At 48.7% G+C, this 21,886-nt stretch overlaps 1 protein-coding gene across 10 annotated transcripts in view; it reads right to left on the bottom strand.

Moving 5' to 3' along the window:
• The window catches only part of TMCO4 (transmembrane and coiled-coil domains 4), a 95,590-nt gene that overhangs the window by 12,948 nt on the left and 60,756 nt on the right, over positions 1-21,886 (bottom strand). For 8 of the 10 annotated variants that reach the window (XM_029227487.1, XM_029227485.1, XM_029227486.1 and 5 more), the window contains one exon: positions 2,634-2,751. In XM_029227487.1, the coding sequence (XP_029083320.1) occupies positions 2,634-2,751 (118 nt within the window). Of the gene's footprint in view, positions 1-2,633; positions 2,752-6,961; positions 7,635-21,257; positions 21,828-21,886 lie in introns of those variants that run through there. The other 2 variants (XM_029227492.1, XM_029227493.1) reach the window with 2 other exon arrangements.

Genomic DNA, 21,886 nt, shown 5'->3' with positions numbered 1-21,886 from the left:
TGGCACATTAAAAATTTGGATAGATATTGCCAATTATCCTCCACTGAATTCAGCTGCCACCAACAGTGTATGACAGCGCCCATTTCTCCACATCTTCACCAACACTGAATGTTATTCATGTTTCAGATGTTTGATAATCTGATGGATGATAAATAGTATTTTACTGATTTTAGTTTGCATTTATTTCACTAATAATGAGGTTGGGTACATTTCCAAAAGTTTATTGACTGTATTTATTCCATGTTTATATATCCTTTGGCCATTTTCTTTCTTTTTATTTTTTTTATTTTTTAGGCTGCACCATGAGGCACGTGGGATCTTAGTTCCCTGACCAGGGTTCGAACCGGTGCCCCCTGCATTGGGAACATGGAATCTTAACCACTGGACTGCCAGGGAAGTCCCTGGCCATTTTCTAATTTTTGTTTATTTATTTATTTTTGGCTGTGCCAGGTCTTCGTTGCAGCATGTGGAATCTTGAGTTGTGGCATGCAGACTTCTTAGTTGCAGCATGCATGTGGGATCTAGCTCCCCGACCAGGGATTGAACCCCGGGCCCCCTGCATTGGGAGGTCGCGAGTCCTAACCGCTTGACCCCCAGGGAAGTCCCTCTGGCCATTTTTCTTATTAGATTTTTTTTTCTTATTGATTTGCATGAGCTCTTTGTCTTTGTTTCTTTGTTCTTTCTACCCTATCCTGATTCTAAGAACTCAGCTTAGAATATGAGTGATAAAGCCATACTGATTGGCTGAACTCCCGTGTCCCGGTTAATGCCCTCTATCCAAGGCTAAAGACGATCTTTATCTTCAGCTCTGAACTAGACATGGGCTAAATTATCAAAATGATAAAGACTTTCCAAATCTCTTCTATTCAGTTGCAGGTTCTACTTGGGATGGTTGGGCTTAGATCAAAATTAAAGTTAACTGGCCTTGTGACTTAACTTCTCTGGGCCTCAGTTTCCTCACTTGTAAGATGGGATTAATAATACAAACCCCTTAGGGTTTGGGGCACGATTAACGGAGAAAATGACAACAGAGACAGGATCTGGCAGGTGGTAAGAGTCTAATACTTGTCATACCCACTCCCCCATCACTGCATTATTGCATTTTCATGGGTTTTTTTTGAATAACTGTCTGTTTCCATATGTGTCTTTTCTGCTAGACATGAACTCCTCTTGTTCATCTTTGTAGCCCCATGTCCAGCAGGACGTCTTGAGCATGTATGTGGGATGATTCTGAGTTGCCCTTAACCTCAGGCTGGAGCCTCTCCCTCCTCCCACCCTGACCTATATTCCTTAGAATCAGGAACCCAGCACTCTCCTCTTTCTCTAGGCTGTGCCTTTCAAATGATCTCACCTGTCCTTCTGGCTTCAGCCGAAGCTGACATCCCACTGGCCCTCGCTCCAGTTTGCATCTCTCTCAGTTCCAGCGCTGCATCTCCAGCCGCCCTGCTGGACACTTCATGTTCATAGCCCCGTGAGTCAGCCGCTTCCCCAGGTCTCACCTCCTGTCGCTAAATGAGTGTGCACCGCACTTGGGGAAAAGCCTTTGGTTTCAGAGCTTCTGGATTTGGGTGTCGCAGACAAGCCTGGAGCTGCCTGTTTCCTGCCTATTTGTGCTGCTGCGTGCGAGGCTGCACAGGGCTAGGTGGGGGCTTGTTCCTGTTGAGGTTCCAGCTAGTGCCTGGCGCGAGGTTGGCGCTTCGATGCTGCTGCTGATAAACGGTAACACCATCTGTCACTCACGGAGCAGGCACCCACCATGGGCAACTCTGTAAATCGCTGGACTATCATCGTAACCCTGGGGGGAGTCACTACTATTATCCCCCCTTCACTGATGGAGAAACTGAGGTCGATGTTAAGACCCAGGTCTGTGCGATTCCAAATCCCTATTCTTGTGTTTACGCTGTCACCTCGCTCCTTTGCCTCATTTGGAGGCTGAAGGGCCCGGGCATCTTCTCAGGCCAATCTCCTGAGGTCTCAGCGGGTGCTTTCATCTTCTCTTCTTCCCCAGAGTCGAGGGCACGGCTTTGGCTGAAACCTCTCAAGTCCTCCTCAAAGCCAAGCCCAGGGATGCCTCCTTTCCAGCCCCACAGCTGTCAGTCTTCACAGCCCCCCTCTCTTGCAGGAGGGTCTGTCGTGTGGTGTGGGTGCTGGCTCCCCCATGGCTGTCAGCCCTGCCCCAAGACACTGCTCTGAAAGCTCAGCCTGGACACTCCCCACCCCCTTCCTGCGCTGCCAGATAACCCACACGCGAGCTCCTCAGCCGGCGTTCAAAGACCCCCCATTTACGGCCCAATCTTTGCTTTTCAGTCTCATCCCACTCACCTTCTTCCCCCAGATCACGGTGACCAGCCTGGCCTCTCGCGTCATCCTGTAAACTGGTCTCAGGCCCGACACAGGGAAATCTTTCTTAGGATCTGTCCCTGCTGCCCATCATCCTATGGGGATGGATGCTGCCCAGGTCAGAACACCTGGCCCGGGCCTTGCTTCTAGTAGGGCTGGTGTCCTACCGGTCCCTGGGATCCTCCAGGACAAGGGCCTGGCCTCCAACATCTGTGTCCTGGGCACAGGGCCTGGACACACTAGGTGCTCAGTAAGCACTGTCACCTCCTCACAGGCACAAGGTTTGGACAGACCTGCAGTAGCCATTGACGATCCTTCCAGATACCACCTTCCGGAAAGGCTCCCAGTGCTTGGCTTCTCCCTCCACGGGCGCGCCCAGCAGGACAACGTCCTCGATGATCCCTTGGCAATCTGGAGAGAGACCCCGGAAAAGACTGTCAGCACCCCTGGCCACAGCGGGTCCTGAGAGCGACTCTCCAATGGTGGTGGAGGAAATGGATGTCACGTACACGCGCACACACGTGCATATGCACACCCACACTCATGCAGACATGCACACATATGCTCAGGCACCTGCGCAAACACATTCGTGCACACAGACACACACATGCCCACACAGTACGGTGGCTTCCATTTACTGAGTTCCAGGCCCTCCAGTGCCCGATCATCATCCCCATTTCCCAGTTAAGGAAAACCAAAGACATTTTCAAGATCACATGGCCAGTAAGTGGCACGGCCCAAATCGGGACCCAGGTCTATTTCCCCCTCCATGAAGCTCACAACTGGCCGTGGACTCAGATGCGGTGTCTCCCTTTAGAAGGGACTGATGGCCCCTAGCGCATTGCACGTGCCGGGCAGGAGACACCACAGCCTTCCTCTGCAACAGGTTCTCGGGGGTCTGTACAGCCTGGCGGGAAGGTGGGCATGGAGAGGAGAGGGGGGCTCAGGGTCCTGGGACACAGAGTACACGCAGCAGCTGGGCTGACCTAGTGGTTCAGAGTATTTTAGGCCAGGGCTCCTCTGAGCGCATCCATCCTCCTCAGTGGATGAGGGCTGGCCCGTGGGCTGTCTGTCTCGTAAGTATAGATCAGCAAAGCAGCGTTTCTTTGATCTCCTTGCAGACTGGAAACCAACAGCTCACACATGGGAGTGCAGACCGCACTTCGAGAAGCACTGCTCTAGACCCCTGGGGGCGCACGTGCACCCCCACCCCCAGTCACCCCCTGACCCGGCTCTATTTTTCTTCTTGTCACACCTCACTTGTTTACGTCTGTCTCCTCCTCTAATATCTGGGTTCAGGGAGGGCGGGGCTCCAGCTGCCTTGGTCACAGCTGTATAGGACAGTGCCTAGTCTATACTTGGGGCTCAGTAAAGGTGTGAATGAATGAGTGAGTAAATACACTGCCATCCCCTGGGACAGCCAGGATATGTGCTTTGCAGTTGCAAAGCCCTGGGATCAAATCCCGGCTCAGTGACTTCTAAGACAAGTCACTTAACTTCTCTGAGCCTACAGGTGGCTATGGTACTGCCTTGGTGGTCTTTTTATGGGGATGAAATCATGGTGGGGAAAACCCCAGCACAGTGAACACACAGTGGAAGCCAGTGTCTCCCCGCCCCGTCCCCTGTCCTGTGCCCCTGCCTCTCCGCAGGTTCTGAGCCCCCCCAAGTTTGGGCAGCAGCATGATCCGTGTCATTCCTGGGGAGTGGGCCCCAGAGGGACAGCTCAGCCAGTCCTACCACTCTCTCTTGCTGAGGGACACAGGACAGGTGGCTTCCTCTCTCTGGGCTCCGGTTTCTAACCAGAGTGCATCTAAATGTTTTCCACTTGGGCTGTTGTGTCAGAGTTTGTCTGAGTAAGCGGTTCCAGGCTAACAGGAGTTTGAGAACCCCTGTGCTCCTCTGGCCCTGAGTTATAAGATTCCAGGGCACAGAATTCTGATTTCACTCCTCTGCTTCCAGGGATGGGATAATCTGGCAGAAGGATGGAAAACTTTAGGAAGCTGGTAGTTTGTGCTGAATTGCAAGGATGACTCAGATACTGTTTGATGTAAGGGCTATTTCAGGTGCTTATGCTGTTGGCAAGGCTGTAGCTCTGATTCTGACCCCTTCTCTCGGCAGATGAGGAAACACGGAGTCTCAGAGGGGATGGGGCATGCCCACGGTCACACAGGTAGTGAGAATACAGCTGGGCCCAGAACCCGGCACGGGGAGCTGTTGGGGCCTGGGGCCATTCTCTCTGCTGTTTACGGGTAACAACTCAAAGCACAGCGATCGCAGGTGGGTTATCATTGCTCCCACGGTGCCAAACGGCTGTGGGCCCAGGGTCAACGACTGAGCTTAGCAGCTCTCTCTGGACACCGGCCACTCAGGGCACCTGCCCTGTCCCCCAGAATCTCTCCATCTGAGGAGCTGGGACAGCTTTGCAGCCCTGGGTGCCGACGCCTGGAGGGCTGGGACCTCCTTGTGGCCGGCAGGGGAACTGCAGCATTCCCTATCAGGTTACCCAGAGCAACTGTCAGGATCCTGTGACTAGCGATCGGACAGGTGTTATGAAAAGCAAACAAAGGTAGGTGTCTTTTGCTGAGCTGAGACTAGGAGCTGAATCTCACAAAACAGTCCAGAGCACAGTCAAACCAAGTCAGGGTAGGCGGCGAGCTGGAAACACATTTACCTATCTCTGAAGCCTGGCTTTAAACTGCCTTTCTAGACCTCTTCCCCTTTATCCTCAGACTGCTGCCACAGTCAGATGTGCCTGTCTTATGTTTTAAAAGATGATTTGCTCTCTAGGAGGTTGCATACCTAGAGATAAGCCACGTGGCAGGCTCCTGGTAATGCACAGGTGTTAGCTTAAAGAAAGTTGGTGAGAATCATTTTAGACCCACCCAAGGGAGAATCCTGTACTGTTCCCGGAACGAGACAGTCCAGGAGGGGAAACCTGAGTTAGGAAAACTGGCTGTTGAAGTAGATGCTGGAGAAAAAATGTCAAAATTCACTGTTTGGTCCAAAACCTTATAATACCAGAAGATTTCAGCCTTCCAGGTAAAATACAGAGAATCCTCACTCAGGTACCACTTTTAGTGTCAAGCAGTCCCCTTTCATGGGCACAGATGATCCGTCACATCATGACATGAGTTCAGCGCAGAATACCCCCGCTTTTCAAGACCAACACAAGAAACTGGCATTTAACATTTTAATAATAACGAACATAAGATGACCTCACTGTCTTTTTCCTGCAGGGACCACGAATGTTTGCTGAAACATGTTGGGATTTATTCCTATATTGCTACCACCAACTTTTCTTCTTGTGAATTTTTAAGGTGTTAAGTTAGTTTTATAAATAGTTTTATAGTTTTATAAATAGTCAGGGATCCAAGGTGCATCAGTCACCTTCAAGTTCAGGACTCAAGTTCAGGTTCAGCTTTTGGGCTTGGATTGCTCATTTTTTAAACAGTCTTGTGTATGTTATTAATATAGTACTTCTACTGTTGAAGCTGGAGGCCTTTCATTCTTATGCCTTTGGCATTAAGGAGGCTCCATCCCCGGGGCAATTCAAAAGAAAAGCTTTATTAGTCCTGTCTTTATCCCTCCACTTTCAGTCCTTTTTTTCACTCACGTATGGTGAGAAACATTACCTTCCCACACTGTCTTTGCTCTTACCTCTTATTTTCATTCCTTTTTTTTTTTTTTTGGCCACACCCCGTGGCTTGTGGGATCTTAGTTCCTGACCAGGGATTGAACCTGGGACCACGGCAGTGAAAGCACTGAGTCCTAACCACTGGACTGCCAGGGAAGTCTCTCTTTTTTTTATTCTTAACACGGGACCCAAAGAGATCCCTTTAAAATTTGAGTCATAGGCATGAGGTACCTTTTGGGGGTCCTGGAAATGTTCTACAGCTGGGTCGTGGCGATGGTTTGTACAACTCTGCACGTTTCCTAAAAATCACTGAATTGTACACTTAAAATGGGGGGATTGTGTAATATGTAAATGACACTGCAGGAAAGTCAGATCATTTCACTCCTGTGCTCAAAACTCTCCTGTGGGATCCATCTCTTGTGGAGTCAAAGCCATTTCAACAGCCCTCGAAGCCCTGCGTGACCTTCCCCACACTTTCCCCTTGCTCACTCTCTTCCAGCCACACTGGCCTTCCTGTTCCAGAACATGCCAGGCCTTTCCCTTGCTGATCTCTCCTCCTGATACGCTTCCCTCCAACATCCACAAGCCTCACCCCCCGACCTGATCCTTCACATCTTTGTTGAACTGCCGCCCTCCAAAGGGAGGAAGATGCAACCTCCCACCCCTACCAGGTGCCCCATCTCCCTTCTCTGATGTATTTTTCTCCATAGCACTTGAGACCATCTGACTTACTACCTATTTTACTTTCACAGTCTCTCCTATGATCTGTCTCCTACTACACGTGAGCTCCTCAAGGGCTGAGCCAGGGCATCCCCAGTGCCTAGAACAGCAACTGGCACAGATGCTCTGCTCAGTAAGTATTTGTGGGATGAATGAAAGCAAGCTGTGGGACTCAGCAACGCTTCATGTTGAGAATACATGCAAAAAGTTTATTTTTAAAATTTTTAAAAATTTCCTCCCGGTATAACATCTTCCGAGAGGCTCTAGTTGAGGATCTCTGTAGACTGGATAAAAGCAAATGAAGAGTGCTGACTTGGCTGAAAGTAAATGGAAGAGTATTTCACCAGGGTTCTCAGCTCTTCAATTGCTGGTTTCCAGAGCTCTGCTCCAGGGGAACAGATGCTACTGTGACTGACTGCGGTCTGCAGTGGGCAAGAATAATGACCGGTCCTTCCAAAGCTGACTCTGCCTCAGTCTCCTCTGCTGGCTTCCGACAGTGTGACCCAGAGGCTCACGGTGACCCTCCCAAGAAGCACCCGACATCACCTGTATTAACAAAAAATCCCTTGGGCTTGGCCTACCTAGTAAGAAGGCTCAGGGTCTCCAGACCCTTCAGGTGATTCATGGCACAGCTCAGGGTGCCCCATCTCTGGGGGCAAAGATCCAGCAACTTCGAGGGCCTAAGAGACTACACAATTGCAAACTGCTGTCGTCCAATTAAGTGTCTCCCGTCTCACACAGCAGGTGTCACGATTCTAAGACCGTATCAGATGCTGCTGCAACTCCACAGAATTCCTGGACTCAGGTAGTCTGTGGTCATGACATACTTTCTCCACCAGGAGATGCTGAAAGTGTGATGACTGCTGTGAAGTGTTTGCCATTAGAAAGGGCTCAGGTTCAGAACGGCTGGGCATCACCAGTCCAGGGGAAGCGGCTTGACCTTTGGCACAAGAGAAATCTGTGTTCAAACCTTGGTTTTACGTGAACTGAAGTCGGTTATTTAATAACTTGGAGCCTCAGCTCCCTCATCTTTAAAATGGAGATAATATAATAATACTGATTTCCCAGGGCTGGCGTGAGGTTATATGTTCAGGGCGGTGTCTGGCACACGGCTTGGTCAGTGGTGTCCACTGTTATTCCCGTGTAGATGATCAATTTGACGACTAGGTAGAAATGGTGGGCGTGAGGCATTGTCTTTGGAGATGGCTCAGCCGTTATAGTCACCGTGCCTGTTTCTAGCCAGCTGCTCATTGCAGGCACTATTTTAGGAGTTTGTGGTGGGGAGTGGTGATGCCAGGCACCTGGTAGCAGTGGACAGTAGCATCGGTCTCCTTCAGAGCACAGCCTCTAGAGAGAAGCAGCTGAAGAGCTGTAAACAATGGTTAAACACTTCCTCATTTACTTTAATTTTTTTTTTTTTTTTTTTGGGCCGAGCCACACGGCTTGAGGGATCTTAGTTCCTTGACCAGGGATTGAACCCACACCCTCGGCAGTGAAAGCTCGGAGTCCTAACCACTGGACTGCCAGGGAATTCCCAAAATTAAAAAAAAAAAAAAATTGTGGTGAAATACACCTAACATAAGGTTTTCCATCTGAGCCATTTTTCAGTGTGCAGTTCAGTAGCATTAAGTACAGTCACATGGTTTGCAACCACCCTCACTTGCCCTTATCACTCAGAATTTAGGTAAATCAGCTTCTATCTTGTCACCCGCTCTTATCACTCCTTCAGCAGCTCACGCCAGATTCCTATGTGACACTTTTACCACCTGGCGCTCCTGGCGGTCTGGAGATTGCCTTAGCTTTTCAAAAGAAAACCCAAGGGTTGAGAATAGGCTGTTCTTCACAACGGCAAGAGTCCCTTTACACTAGAGCCTTGGCCTTGAAAATCATATATAAACTGAGTTTTTGTTAAACTAAACATTCTTAAAATGTACCAAGTAGGGCCAGCTCTTTCAACGCGTCCCACGGAGAATCCTTTTGTACGATGAGGGAGGATCAACTGTCACTGGGAACAACCAGTCCCAGCTTCCCCTCTGTCATTTTGTCCTCTCCATACAGTGGGCTTTCTGAAGGTGAGGCAGGCCCAGGCAGTGCTTTCCAGGTCTTTCCAAACACCCTCCTCTAGGAGTTACACAGAAATCTCATCAAACGGCCAGAAAGGCAACATCACAAACTCCCATAGGCCTATCACACTGTCAATAATGAGATTCTCCCGGGCTGCAAAGACCAAAGTTTGAGAAGCAAAAAGGAAGGATTTTCTCCCTCCTGGCGGGGGGTCATGTGTGCAGTGAGTGATAAGGTGGGAAACGAGGGAGGAAATGATCTCCCGACTGCGAGTCCAGAAAACAGACCTTGAAGTAAATGATATGAACTGCATCTAACACAAACGAAATCCATTCCAAAAATACACATACGCGTGCATGATAAACACACAGACGTGGCCAAAGGGAGAGGGAGAAGGCAGGAGCCAGGCACAAAGGAAGATGAAGGGAGGGAGGCTTTGACTGTCCCCCACCCCTCGACGCCCCCAGTGGAATGAGGTTCACACTGGAAAGAATCGTTTAAGGGAGCCCGTTTGGATATATTATAAGGATTTGGGATGAATTCTTTATGGAAGGAGTAAGCCTTCATCTCTCCCTTTTGATTTCCATCCCTTTCATCTGGCAAAGTGGTAAGGCTGTTACTAGCATCCCGGGACCCACAAAATTAATCCGCATATGCCTGACCTCTCCTGGAGGTGTGGGGGGAGCGGTGGGCTAAAGCCGGGTCTGTCCGAGGACAAAGCAACTGATAGATGCAATTCCATGGAAGGGAAAGAAATCCCATCAAATGCGATGTCTGCTATCATGGAGATGGAAAGAGCCAGTTGACTGAATGACAGTCTGTTCTGCATTTCAGCTGGTATCTAAGTGACAGCCCAGAAATAGTTTTCAGCTAAGTGGGAGTTTAGGAATTCAAGGGTCAGGATGTTTAAATGTATCTGAGCTTAGTGACAAACTCTTTTGCCTTGGCTTTGTCCTTCAAACATCATGGACAGTAATGTTGGTCTAACTTCTTAGGGGCTGGGAATGAAATTGGAGAGAGAGATCTTGCTGCAAAGTTGTTTTTTTTTAAAACAAAGTTCTGGTATTCTATTTCTTAATCCCCCTCCTTTTCTTTATCTTCATCATCACCATCATCACAGCTTACCTCGGGATAGGCTAAGTGCTTTATACATATATTATTTCATCTACTTCTCATAATGATCCTAAGAGTTAAGCAGTACTACTCCCATTTTATGACGAGAAAAGCTTGCCTCAGAGACACTAAGTAACTTGCCCAAGGTCACAGAGTAAGTGGCAGAGTGGAATTCAGTTATTCCTACATTTTCTCTCCTACTCTCCTGTCCTACTTCCCTTTGCTATGAAACATAATCTTGACTTAAAACATATGTCTTTTGATAACTGTGACATCTTCTAAAATTGTATATTAAAAACAGAACAACACACCCTGCCAAGATGAACAGTTCCAATTTGGCTGAGTCAAGAGATGCACTAGCAGGCTACACTTTGCTAGAAGATTCATATCCTGATGTGGGCACCACACCAAAGGCACATGACCTTCTGCTTTGGCAATCTCAGGAACATCTGCCAAACCGAGTGGGCGAAAAGATAATGCAAAGAAAAAGGGGTCCACATGAAAGATGACACACCTTCTGTTTTTTGATGGAGAGTTATGGCAATCCGCCTACACCCTAACACCTAAACTCAATTCCCCATCAGAAAGGTCAAACTGACTAAGACGACATAACTTGGAAATACAGCTGCTGGTAAACTGTAGGCTGTGAGCCAGTATAAAACAAGCAATTTCATTATATATATGCATATACATAAATAAAATGTCATGTATGTTCTATCAGCTAGCTATTGTTGTGTAACAAATCATCCCCAAACTCAGTGGCTTAAAGTAACCATTTGTTATTTCTCATGATCCTACCAATGGGCTAGGCAGTTCTGCTGAGATTATCCAGGCATGCTTGATCCCATTGGGCTCACTCATGTGTCTACAACCAGCTGGTAGGTAGGCTGGGGGCTGGCGAAGATAACTTGGCTTTGCCCCATGTAATCTCCATCCTCCAGTGGGCTAGCCTTGACTCGCTCTTAAGACAATGGCAAGGTTCTAGGAGGGTGGAATCCATGTGCAAGGCCTTCTGAGGCCTAGGCTTGAAACTGACACGATGTCATTTCCTCTACCTTTTTTAGTGAATGCAAGTCACAGGCCAGCCCAGATTCAAGGGGTGAAGAAACTGACTCCACTTCTTGATGGGAAGAGCTTCAGGGTCATATTGAAAAGGATGTGGATACAGGGAGGGGTGGAGAAGTAGGGCCAGTTTTTGCGATCCGTCTACCACAGACGTACACAATATACCTGAAACACTGCGAAGTACTGATAGTCATGTGCAATAAGCAAGGGGTTAAAAATCCCCGATGATACCAGTACTAGATGAATGTTTCTTTGAATTCTCACTTAGTGAGAAGGGGAAGGAGTGGGAAGAACACTGGGTGGGAACGATGCCAGGGTGCTGGGGTGGCCTAGCCAGGCTGTTTCCAAGTGGCTGTTTTCAGGGATGTGGTTTGGGGACCCTGAGTGAAGGCAGGATCCACCTAGAGAACTGGAAAAGTAGGCCAAAGAATCCTTTAGGCAAGATCAAGGTGGGGTGTTCAAGTACTGATCTCGATCAAGTTCAAGATCAAGCACAAACACCAGATTCAGAGGGCCAGAGGTCACAGCTGCAGAGCAGGGTCTGGAGGCTCTTAGTCAATTATGATAAAGGCAGCTAGTATTTACCAGCATGGCCCTGGATTCTGGGAACAGTGTTATTCTCTCTGTGTTATCACGGTAATATTCATTGCTTTTTGAAGTAGATCTTTGAGTAGGTATTGCAGCAAGGGTCTCTTAAAGGTAAACTTGCTCAGTCTTTGAAAATACCTTTTGGCTTCCATTTTGAATGATAGTTTAGCTGGATATAGAATTTTAGATGGACAGTTCTTTTTCTTTCTTTTCTGGCTTATATTATTTTGAGAAGTCTCATCAGTCTAGTTGAGCTTTCGTTGTAAGAATCATTTTTAAAAAACCATTTTTAAAGTAATCATTTAAATAATTTCTCTTTATCTTTGGAGTTCTGCAATTTCATTATGATGTGCATGGGTGTAAAATACTTATCCTTCTCAAGACTCAAGTTCCTTGAACCTCAGGAATCAAGTCTGGAAAACTCTCAGCCAATAAACTGTATCTCTCTCCTACTCTCTTGTTTTTGGAGTTGGTATTAGGCAAATGTTGAACTTAACTTCCCTTTCCTATCTTCTATCTCTTTATCTCTCTGTGATGCATTGTAATTTCTTCAAATCAATCTTCCAGTTCATTATGTCTCTCTTTAGATTTGTCTAATCTGTTGTTTAACTCACCCACCAAGGTTTTAATTTCAATGACTGTATTTTCATTTCTAAAAGTTCCATTTATTTTAAAATCTCCCTGTTCTTTTCTCAATGCCTTGCTCTTTCCACTTATTTTTCAATGTTTTATATCTTTAATAATTGTAAACCTGCTTATTTTTTGAGGGGGAGCTCTTTCAGGCTGTTCTATTAGACTGAGCATCTAATCCTGATGTTTGTTTGTGACTTTCCCACATGGTTTCCCCCCCCCCCCCCAATGTGTTTTTTAAGTCTGGAATACGAGCTCATCTTTAAAGCTGCTCTTACATGGGAATCTGTGTAGTTTGGATTGAGGACCTATTTTTCCCCAGACTAGTCTGGTGTCAATTTTTTGACTTGGGGAACTCCTGGATCATGCAGGTGGTATAAATGTGAACCCTAAACCCGAGTGAGGCATGGCCCTGTGTCTCTGAATTCCCCAAGGAGACATTTTTTCCCCCCAGTCAGGGCAACATGCTTATTAATCTGGTTTTCTGCTCCCTCCTTGTTCCTCACCTCTGGTGATTTCCTTTACTTTTTGGGAGCCCAGCTAAGCATTTAAAGAGGTATTTGCTATAGTTCATCTAGCATTTCTGGAGTATTTGTAGTGAGAGAATTTTCAGGCTGATTAGTTCGCACTATTGCCACTCCAGAAATTGCTAATATAGCTATAATATTTCTCCACTGTATGTTAACCATCTCCTCTTTAAAAGAAAAAGGATAGGCCTCAGGCTCAGGGCCTTTGGCAGGTGACAACATCATGCTAGATCTTGATTGTTTTATTTTTAATGTTTTAATTTTTTAATGATTCTTTTCGTGTATGATAATACTCGGTTTCCAGCTGAGGCAATGGCTCCTTACAAAATAAATACATTTAGGTAAAGATTATGAATTGATATAAAAATATTAAATTGGAACACCCATGCTAAATAGAAACAACACAAATCATGATCCTGTATGATAATGCCTGTGGTTGGGAACCTGGCTGTGAATCCACAGTGGTTATTATCATTCTGCTAGCGGTTACAACCTGGTGTCCACAGCATTGGCTATAGTTTAGCAAGTCTGAGTCCACTTAACTTTTGATGTTCTCTGGGCTACAGTGTCAGGTTTGCTTTCTGACAGCAGTTATTTTAAAAGGTGGTCATGTTTCAACTGGGTCATTTACTTAATGTGACTGGATCCAGGTACAAAATAAGATTTCCCCATGGTTGCTTCCTCTTACCCCCTCCCAAGCTTTACAACTCTTTATTCCGTTCCTGAAACAGACGGCACAGTGACTGCTGGTAAGGAACAGTCAGGGCAGAGATCACTGATAAGGGTGCTGGTAGTAATGTCTTTCTCACGAACTCCGCCATCTCCTTGCATGAATAGCTCTGCCAAACCGTGGAGCCCCAGATCGCTAAGCGGCTCAGATCTGGCAGCAGCCTGCATCTTTGAATGTTCCCGTGAGCATGAGTGTGCGTCCATGGCCCTCCTTAGCCTGAGCCCAGGTCCCCGGACGGGTAATGGGAGATACCCATTGCTCTTGGTCATTGCTCTTCCTCTTCTCTGCCAATGACTTTCTCCACATAGGTCTGCCACATGGCAGGGGGCCCCCCAGTGATGTCTGGGATGCTGTGGAATTCTCAAAAACAACCCCATCTGAGTTCCCTTCCATCTTAAAAAAAAAAAAAGTGCCACAGGACCGTGATCTTGTATAGTTTTGGTCATTAAAAAAAAAGATGACATCACTAATGGGATCTGATTTTTCTCTCTTTTCTTATAAGAAATTCTTTTTCAGATCATTTCCTCCTGATTTTCATCTGGGGATAAAAAAGTTCATTGAAATAACAGCACACTTTGGGCAGCGGCTGCCAGGAAGGTCCAGCCATACTGAGGCGGGCAGAACTTCTGCTCTGATAACGTGTGAGCAGGGGTCTGATGGGCCCTGCACTGCCTGGGCTGGGCCAGACCACGCCTCTCCAGTTCCTCATCTGGACACTGGCCCAAGAATTGCTAACTTGCAGGGCTGTTGGGAAGGGTCCATGGGATGATGTCTGGAACCACCTGTGACAGCAGGTACTTGGTAAATATTAGTTCCTCCTCCTTTTTGTATCTTGTTTTTCTTTTTCTTTTTGGCCATGACATGCAGCGTGTGGGATCTTAGTTCCCGTACCAGGGATCGTACCCAGGTCCCTGGCAGTGAAAGTGCCGAGTCCTAACCACTGGACTGCCAGGGAACTCCCCTACCCCCCACTTTGTATCTTTGATGCCTAATAAATGCAAACAAGGAGAATGTAGCTGGGTGACATGGAAATTCTCAGAAAGCAGGAGCAGCTGCTCAGTTCTTCACAAGCCCTCAGTGGAAGGCAGCCGGTAGACACTCCCCAGCGAGCTCTTGCTGGAAACCCACTCCATGCTGGGCTTGTGACGTGCACGCCCCAAGAGTGACCACAAGGTGGTGCTGTGGCAACCACAAATGCTCCAGGTGCCTCCTGGGCCTGGCACTCCTCCAGGACCTTTCTGGAAGGCCACCTGCCAAGGGGTGGGCTGACCACAGCCTAGAGCACCCGCCTCTCCCCGGGGTCCCTGAGAGAAGCCCGCTCCAGACCTGACTCTGCCTTTTTTTTTTTTCCCCTGGCCCTGCCTTTTACTAGCTGTGCAGCCTAGACCAGATGGGTAAACACTCAGCTGTACAATGAAAGAGGACAGGTCCACGGTCCTCATGGGGCAGTGGAGAGAGCCCTGCTGGGGGAGTCAGGCATGCCTAGGGCCTACCCAGGTTGGCTGTGACCATCAAAGAGACACTTCATGGGAAGGGCCTGGCAGGAAGGGCACTCAATCAACTGGCTTCATTTGGTGCAGTTCAACAAATCCTCTTAAGGGGCATCTAAGGCTGGGCCGAACCGGGGGCTGGAGATCCTGGCCTCAGGAAGCAGAATGAGAGAGAAGAGAGGCCTCCGGGACCAGCAGATGGGCGGGTTTGCGCAGCTGCAGGCAGGATGGCTGGGGATGGAGTGGGGGGCACGCTCAGAAGGGAGTCCCTCCCCACCCGAATTCTCCGCAGGCGGGGATGGGGTCTGGCTGATCTCTGACCCCTCTGTGCCCTGCACAGGTCCTGGCACTTGGCAGGCCCTCAGAAGATGTCTGCTGATTGATGGATAAATACATTAGGAGAAAGTGCTGACATGAAAGACTCAAGTCAGAGCCTGCGTCCGCTCAACAGTCGAGCCCTGGAATCCTGGACCCTGTTCATCTCTCCCAGCTTACTTCTCCCAACTTCCCAGCAGCAATCTTGGCTCAGGTCACCTGCCCTCCCCAGACCATTCACTTCCTCTCTCTGGATCTTTGCTGTTGCCAGACTCTGGCTCTAAGGCCTCCTGTCTCCCTCACAGCCTCTCAAGGCTTACCTGTTCCTCAAGGCCTGCCACCTCCTCCCTGAAGCCTTCCCTGCCACCTGGAAGGAGAAGGCTCCCTCTTCTGAACTGCTCAATGTCTAGGCCCTTGCAGTGAAGCATGTGGTACTGTTAATCTACCTTTTTTTAAGGCTGGATTCCATTCTCTTACCTAGATTACAGGCAATTTGAGGGTAGCAAGCTTATCATAAGAGGCAGCAGAAAAGAAGGGTCAATAGGAAGTGGTTTAGAGTCAGACGCATCTGGGTTAGAATCCCAGATTTGCTCATTACTGGCTGTGTGCCTTTGGACAAGTCACAAAACCTCCCTGGGCATCTGATTCCTCATTCGTAAAAATGGAAAATGGAACACCTGCATCCAGGTGTGGTAATGCTCACACATCTCAAGGTGACTGGGAAGAAGATCAAGGTGGATTCTGTTCCTACCTGGCACACAGTAGGTGTTCAATAAACATCAGCTCCCTTCCCCCCTCCCCATCTTGGAACGATGGCTTCTCATTTTGAAGATGAGCAGCTGTTCTCCATCAAACTTCTGCAGAGAAATGTGGCAGGAAGAATAAAAACCTTGCTCTCTAAGCTGTGAGCCAGGTTCGGCAACAGTCCCCTGAAGCCTCAATCTCCAGCAATTGCTAAATTACAAAATGTAAAATCCCCCAAATAAGACTCCAACTTGGGACTTGTTGCCTATTTAACATTCTTCCAAGTACCCGGGTGCTCAAAGCTGAAGACATCATTATTTCCTGTCTGAGTTTCTGCAGACGCCCCTGCTACCACCCTCCTGACAATTAGGCAGCACCTTGGAAAGGTCATTCCCAGCCATGGCGTCATCCTCATGGTTCCGGGTTTGTAACCTTTCTAGCTAGCCAAAGGCAGAGCTGTTTCAGGCTAATTAAGCCTGAACCTGGGCACTTAGCTCCTAAAAGGAGAGGGTGCAACACTCAGACAGAGTGAGTCAGGTTGAAATGGAAGGTCTTGTTACCCCTGGAGCTGGCATCTCCACATCCCCTCACAGAAGTGAGAAACATGCAGTCAGTGCTTTCTGCTTTTGCTTTGATTGCTAGGAAATGAGTAGCTAAAGTCACAGCTCAGTTATAGCAACTGGGTAATAACAACAGAATATGCAATGACAGTACCAGGGACAAAGATGTGGTTACTGAATGCCTACTACTTGCCAGCCATTCTGCTAAATGCATTACATATATTATCCCACTTAATCTTTTCAATCAAGCTCTGAAGAAGGTATTACTAGACCCATTTCACAGGCAAGGAGACTGAGGCACAGTGACTGGGTACATGTGCTCAGCTAGTAAGTGGCGGAGCTGGGATTCAAGTCCAGGCCTGGCTGCAGGGTCCCCTCTGCTGTATTTGGGCTTCCCAACTGGCTCATGCCTCCTGTTCACATCTGTGTTTTTTTGGTCCTGATGTTTTATATTTATCCGTATTTCCTGAGAAGTTCTGCAAATCCAGGAGATGGGCTTTGCATAAATAAATAAATGGATGTCTGAGTAAATGAGTGAACCAAAGATGGAAGACACAAAGAATAAAAGGGAACATAGTAGAGACCTGAAAGGTCAGATTTCACACAGGGACATCTGTGCTGGGGTGGCAGGGTTGGAGGCCCCCAAACTCAGACCCTGTCATTAAAACACAAAGTATAGGGAACATACCACCCACAGGCAGGAATGTTCTAATCTTCTGTCCTGCAAAACAGGCCTGGCAATTTTCTAAAAGACAACCGTTTTGGTGATATTGGCTAAGCAGGCTCGATGGTCACGGATATCTTAGATACAAGGAAACAAACCCCAACAGTTTCCATTACAGAATGCTGTGAACTGAGATGCTTCAGTAATATGTAAATTAAGGAGACTTATGATTTCTTCGCCTCCTGGAATCCTCAAAGCCCCAGAGGGATGCTCCTTCACTGCAGAGGGTCTGGATTCTTCAGTTACTATCAATTGGGACTCATGCAAGGGACCTGTTTATGGGTCATCAGGGCTCACCATGGCCAGGAAAAGAATTCCCTTCCTCTCCCTGTGGAGAGAAGCTTTGGCAGATAATCTGTTTCCCCAGGAGCTCGGACAGTGAACACAGACATCTGCTCCATCTGCTTGAAAGTGACAATTATGGTGGACTGAAATGAATCAGCATTCAGTTCTCAACACTGTCTTTGTGAACTTAATGGGACTCTGGTCAGCTCTGAGTTCAAAATGGATAAAAACATGTTTCTGAAAAGCCAACAGCAGATCTGAGGACATGCTGGCCGCGCAGGCACTGAAGAACTCGGGGCTCTGTTGCGGTGCCAGAGGCCTCCCTGGAAATAGCTGAACACGAGCCACCTTAACAGACTCTCTGAGCAGGGCCTGATGGCGCACAGCCCACAAGCCACTGACTCTCAGGTTAAATCGATCTGTTCTTAAGTTCCTAACTACCCTGGGCAGAGTCTAAGCTTCCTGTTACTGGAAGCAAGTAAGCAGGCACTAGTAGAGGCCTCTGATGGACGATGTTAAGGGGATCCTGTACGTGTAGGGGTCTGAATCAGATGATTCCAAATGTCCGCTGGAACCCTGAGTCTAAGACTCCATAACTTCTGATGTCCGTGGGATAAAAGGATGAACCGAGGCCCATCCTAGTGACTGACCCCAATGTGATGTTCTTGAAGTGTCTCTGGATCATCAAACTGTGATTACACTGAGTGCTAAGTGCCCTTTACGGTGTTCTAATGCTTTCAAGACTGCAAACCACCTGCTGTGCAACCATCTTAGCCAATTACCAAGCATTTACCGTGAGCCAGGCCCTGTGTTAGGTGCCTTACACGTGCTATTTTGTCTGTCCTTACAGTACCGCTCTTCATCGCGGTGCGCGGGCCTCTCACTATTGCGGCCTCTCTCATTGCGGAGCGCAGGCTCCAGACGCGCAGGCTCAGTAGTTGTGGCTCACGGGCCTAGTTGCTCCGCGGCATGTGGGATCCTCCCAGACCAGGGCTCGAACCCGTGTCCCCTGCATTAGCAGGCAGATTGCCAACCACTGTGCCACCAGGGAAGCCCCTAAGTATCTTGATGGGTGGGTGTCATTAGATCTATTTTTACTATGAGGGAGGCTTGACGAACTTATATAATTTGCACAGGGTCATAGAGCTCATAAATGGTGGAACTGAGATTTGAACCAGGCCTTTTTGACACCCGTGGTGTGGGGAATTGTGGCTTTCTGGGTAATTATTAGCAGACTTTTCTATGACTTTCCTAATGAGGGGTTAACCCACTCCTCACGCCCCGTATACATTTGAGTTAGGAGTAAGAAGTGTGTCTATAGATGGCTAGACAGGTGGTAGGAAAGGCAGGCTAGGCAGACAGGTCTTGGAATAAAGAAGCCCAGGGGAGCTTCTGCACAACAGGTCCAGAGCATGCTGATGGTCCTGAGATGGCTGGACGGAGAGCACAGGCTCTGGCCTTGGAGTGAAGGACCTGGGCTCTGTCTGGTCGCAGTTGCAGGAGCAGTGAAATTCACAACCTCTCCTCCTTTTATACCAGCACATCTTTGCCCACCTTCTTCCCAGGCCTCCCACTACTGCCCTCAAGGGAAGAGGGGGTGCTGGTCTGACTGGTCAAGTGCAAGGACACTGATATACTTGTGGGCAGGTCACTGTACATCGGGAAGTCAGACTGCAGCTCTGCTGCCTCTCCAAGCTGAGTCCCTCGAGGAGGACCAGGCCCACATATTCTCTCTGTGGCCCCGTCTCCATCCCGTTTGCTGGGGATGGTGCCCACTTTGTCCCCCTCTCTCCTTTGACTCCCTTCCTCCATGCTGCCGCCGGCCAGGATTAGGTAGGTCCCTGGATCAGGTGTGGAGCTTTTGGGGGCTGAGCCTGCGGTGTGACCCAGCACAGCTTCAGCCAAGCTCTTCCCCAGGGGTTTCTGGTGCCAGCCTAGGTGGTGGTCTGTGGTAGGTACCCTGGCCACATTTAGCTAGAGTCTACATGTTCATCACTCTTGGGAATCCTGTGGGGAGACAGGATCTTTTCCAGGGCTAGGATCTGGGCATGTCTGGGTTCCTCTATCATAACAACATCAAACTCCCAACACAAACACCGGTCATCACTGCCTTTAGACCACGTGTTTTCCCGGTCTCCTTTTCCTTGCCTGTAAGATGAAGATGTTAAACAAAGCCATTTCTGGAGGCTCTTCCAGCTCAGACCTGGGGCCCCTGGAAGCTGAGTGGATTTATCTAGTAGGCACGGGGGTCGACGGCCAACCTCCGGGAGGAGGGTGACATGGGTCAACCGGTGGCTGAGCCCTGAGGGTTTATGGTGGAGCAGCGAGGCCGGGCCCCCGAGAGGCTGGAGCAAGCTCCTGAATCCTCGCCTTTACACAGCTGAGACGACCCAGGTTCCATGTGTGAGCAAATGCATTTCAGCAGGTGTGACTGCTAAGGTCAAGGATATCTGCATCACCAAGAGGATGCAGATGCCTTTCAAAGGGGGTTGGCATGGTCTGCAGCTACAGGCCTGTCGGAAAGACCCCGTTAGTTTAGATTAAAGCAGCAAATGAGGGAGTTCCCTGGCAGTCCAGCGGTTAGAACTTGTCACTCTCACTGCCAGGGGCCCGGGTTTGATCCCTGGTCGGGGAGCTAGTATCCCGCAAACCCCACAGAGCAGCCAAAAAAAAAAAAAAAAGCAGCAAATGAATCCCACATTTTGCTCCCTTCCCTCCCAGGAGCTGCCAGACTGAAGATGTTACTGTCTTTTAGTGAGCTCAGAGGCAGTGAGAGCCACAGCCCTGGAAAATCCATCTGGATAAACTGATGGAGAGCGGGAGAAAGGGACTCTAATTTACTGAGGGTTGGCCACACGTCAAACACTGTGTGGTCACATCTACCATACCGCAAGGCCAGCTGTGCCATCAGACTGGCTCAAGTTGGGTCCCAGGCCCTACATACGTACATTTTTATACCTCTTCTCTGTGCCAAATCCCATACCCGGTGCTGGGGACGGCAGGGGCGAAGGAAACGGACATAGTCCCTGCACTCAACCTCTTCATTAGCAAAAGGAATATCCATACCTGCATCTTAGGGGTGTTTGTACATTAAAGAACGGAAAATATGCAAAGCACTTAGCAGAGTGCCTGGTACATAGTATGTTCAATAAACAGTAGTTATTAAGTCCAGAGCAAGCCCCAAAGGCCTCAGGGTCCCACTTGACTCATCAACCTGAAGCTCAGAGGTGAAGTGATTTGCCTAAGGGCACCTAGACAGTAGCTAGCAGGGGCTGGATCTGAACTCAGGTCACAGTCCCTTGCATCCCGAAGACACAAGGAGAAGTAATCGAATGGAGTCAGCTTACAGATGGAGCAGGGACGGGGAAACCGGGACCGATGTAATGAACGGGCTCCGGTGCCCAGAGTTGCAGCAGCAGGCCCCGCAGGCTTTCACCGGATGAGTGAGAACAGGCACAGGCGGGCTGGCTTGTCTCATGATGTCTCGCCAACTGCATGGACAGGGCCACCAGCCAGAGACAACATGTAATGTCGCCTATTAATTCCCTTCACATCTTTTGGGGATGAGGGGGAGAATCGATGCATAGATAGCTGAAGCTGAACTGACTTCTCGGTTCACGTGGCCATTTCCTGGCTCAGCTACCACTAGTCAGTCTGAATGGAGCTCTCTTTCCAACTACTCAATTTTTGAGAACTTTGAAAGTAAATACATAGGAAGATGAACAATCCACTGATCTGGGGCCCAGAGTCTCTTGGTGAGTACTGGGACTGTGGCTGTTCTTGGCATCAGGCACTGCCCACCACTCTTGCCACCTGCTGGGGCCAAAAATACTCTTGGTCAGAGGATCAGTCACTCCCAAAGCAAATTCATCCTGTCGGCTGGCAGACGGACCATTGTCGGAAGTGGACTGTTCCTCTCTGGGAATTCTGGCTATGTTCATTTCCTGCCCCAAAGTATCACGTTTGGCAGGTGCACGTTTTGTCTTGGTTCTGGGTGGGCAGGAGTCCTACACGGGCCGTGGACATGCTGGCTGATTATGCCTGCCGGGAAGTTGGAGAGTGGAGCGGCCCTGGGTCACTAGGAGGCTTGGGCGACACACCGATCAGCTGGCCGGGGTCTCGGAGTTGGTGGGGTCCACTGTGATGAGGCAGCTTGAGCCCTTCATCACCCAAAGGCCTCAGCACCGTTCTCTGCAGGCAGCGCTCACGGCAAACTTCATGGGTTTCACATCCCTCGTTAATGCATCAACTACTGACACGTACTGGGTTCCTTGTATGTGTCAAGCCTAGGCCAGGAGCTGGTGATACAGAGGTGAGTACAACAGACAATGCCTGACCCAGAGGTGTGAGTGAGTGC

Source organism: Monodon monoceros, unplaced genomic scaffold, assembly GCF_005190385.1.
Source record: "Monodon monoceros isolate NGI ecotype Baffin Bay Population unplaced genomic scaffold, NGI_Narwhal_1 Super_Scaffold_18, whole genome shotgun sequence".
NCBI classification, from domain to species: domain Eukaryota; kingdom Metazoa; phylum Chordata; class Mammalia; order Artiodactyla; family Monodontidae; genus Monodon; species Monodon monoceros.
The sequence above is the reverse complement of the archived record's forward strand: the minus strand, read 5'-3'. Positions and strand labels throughout refer to the sequence as shown.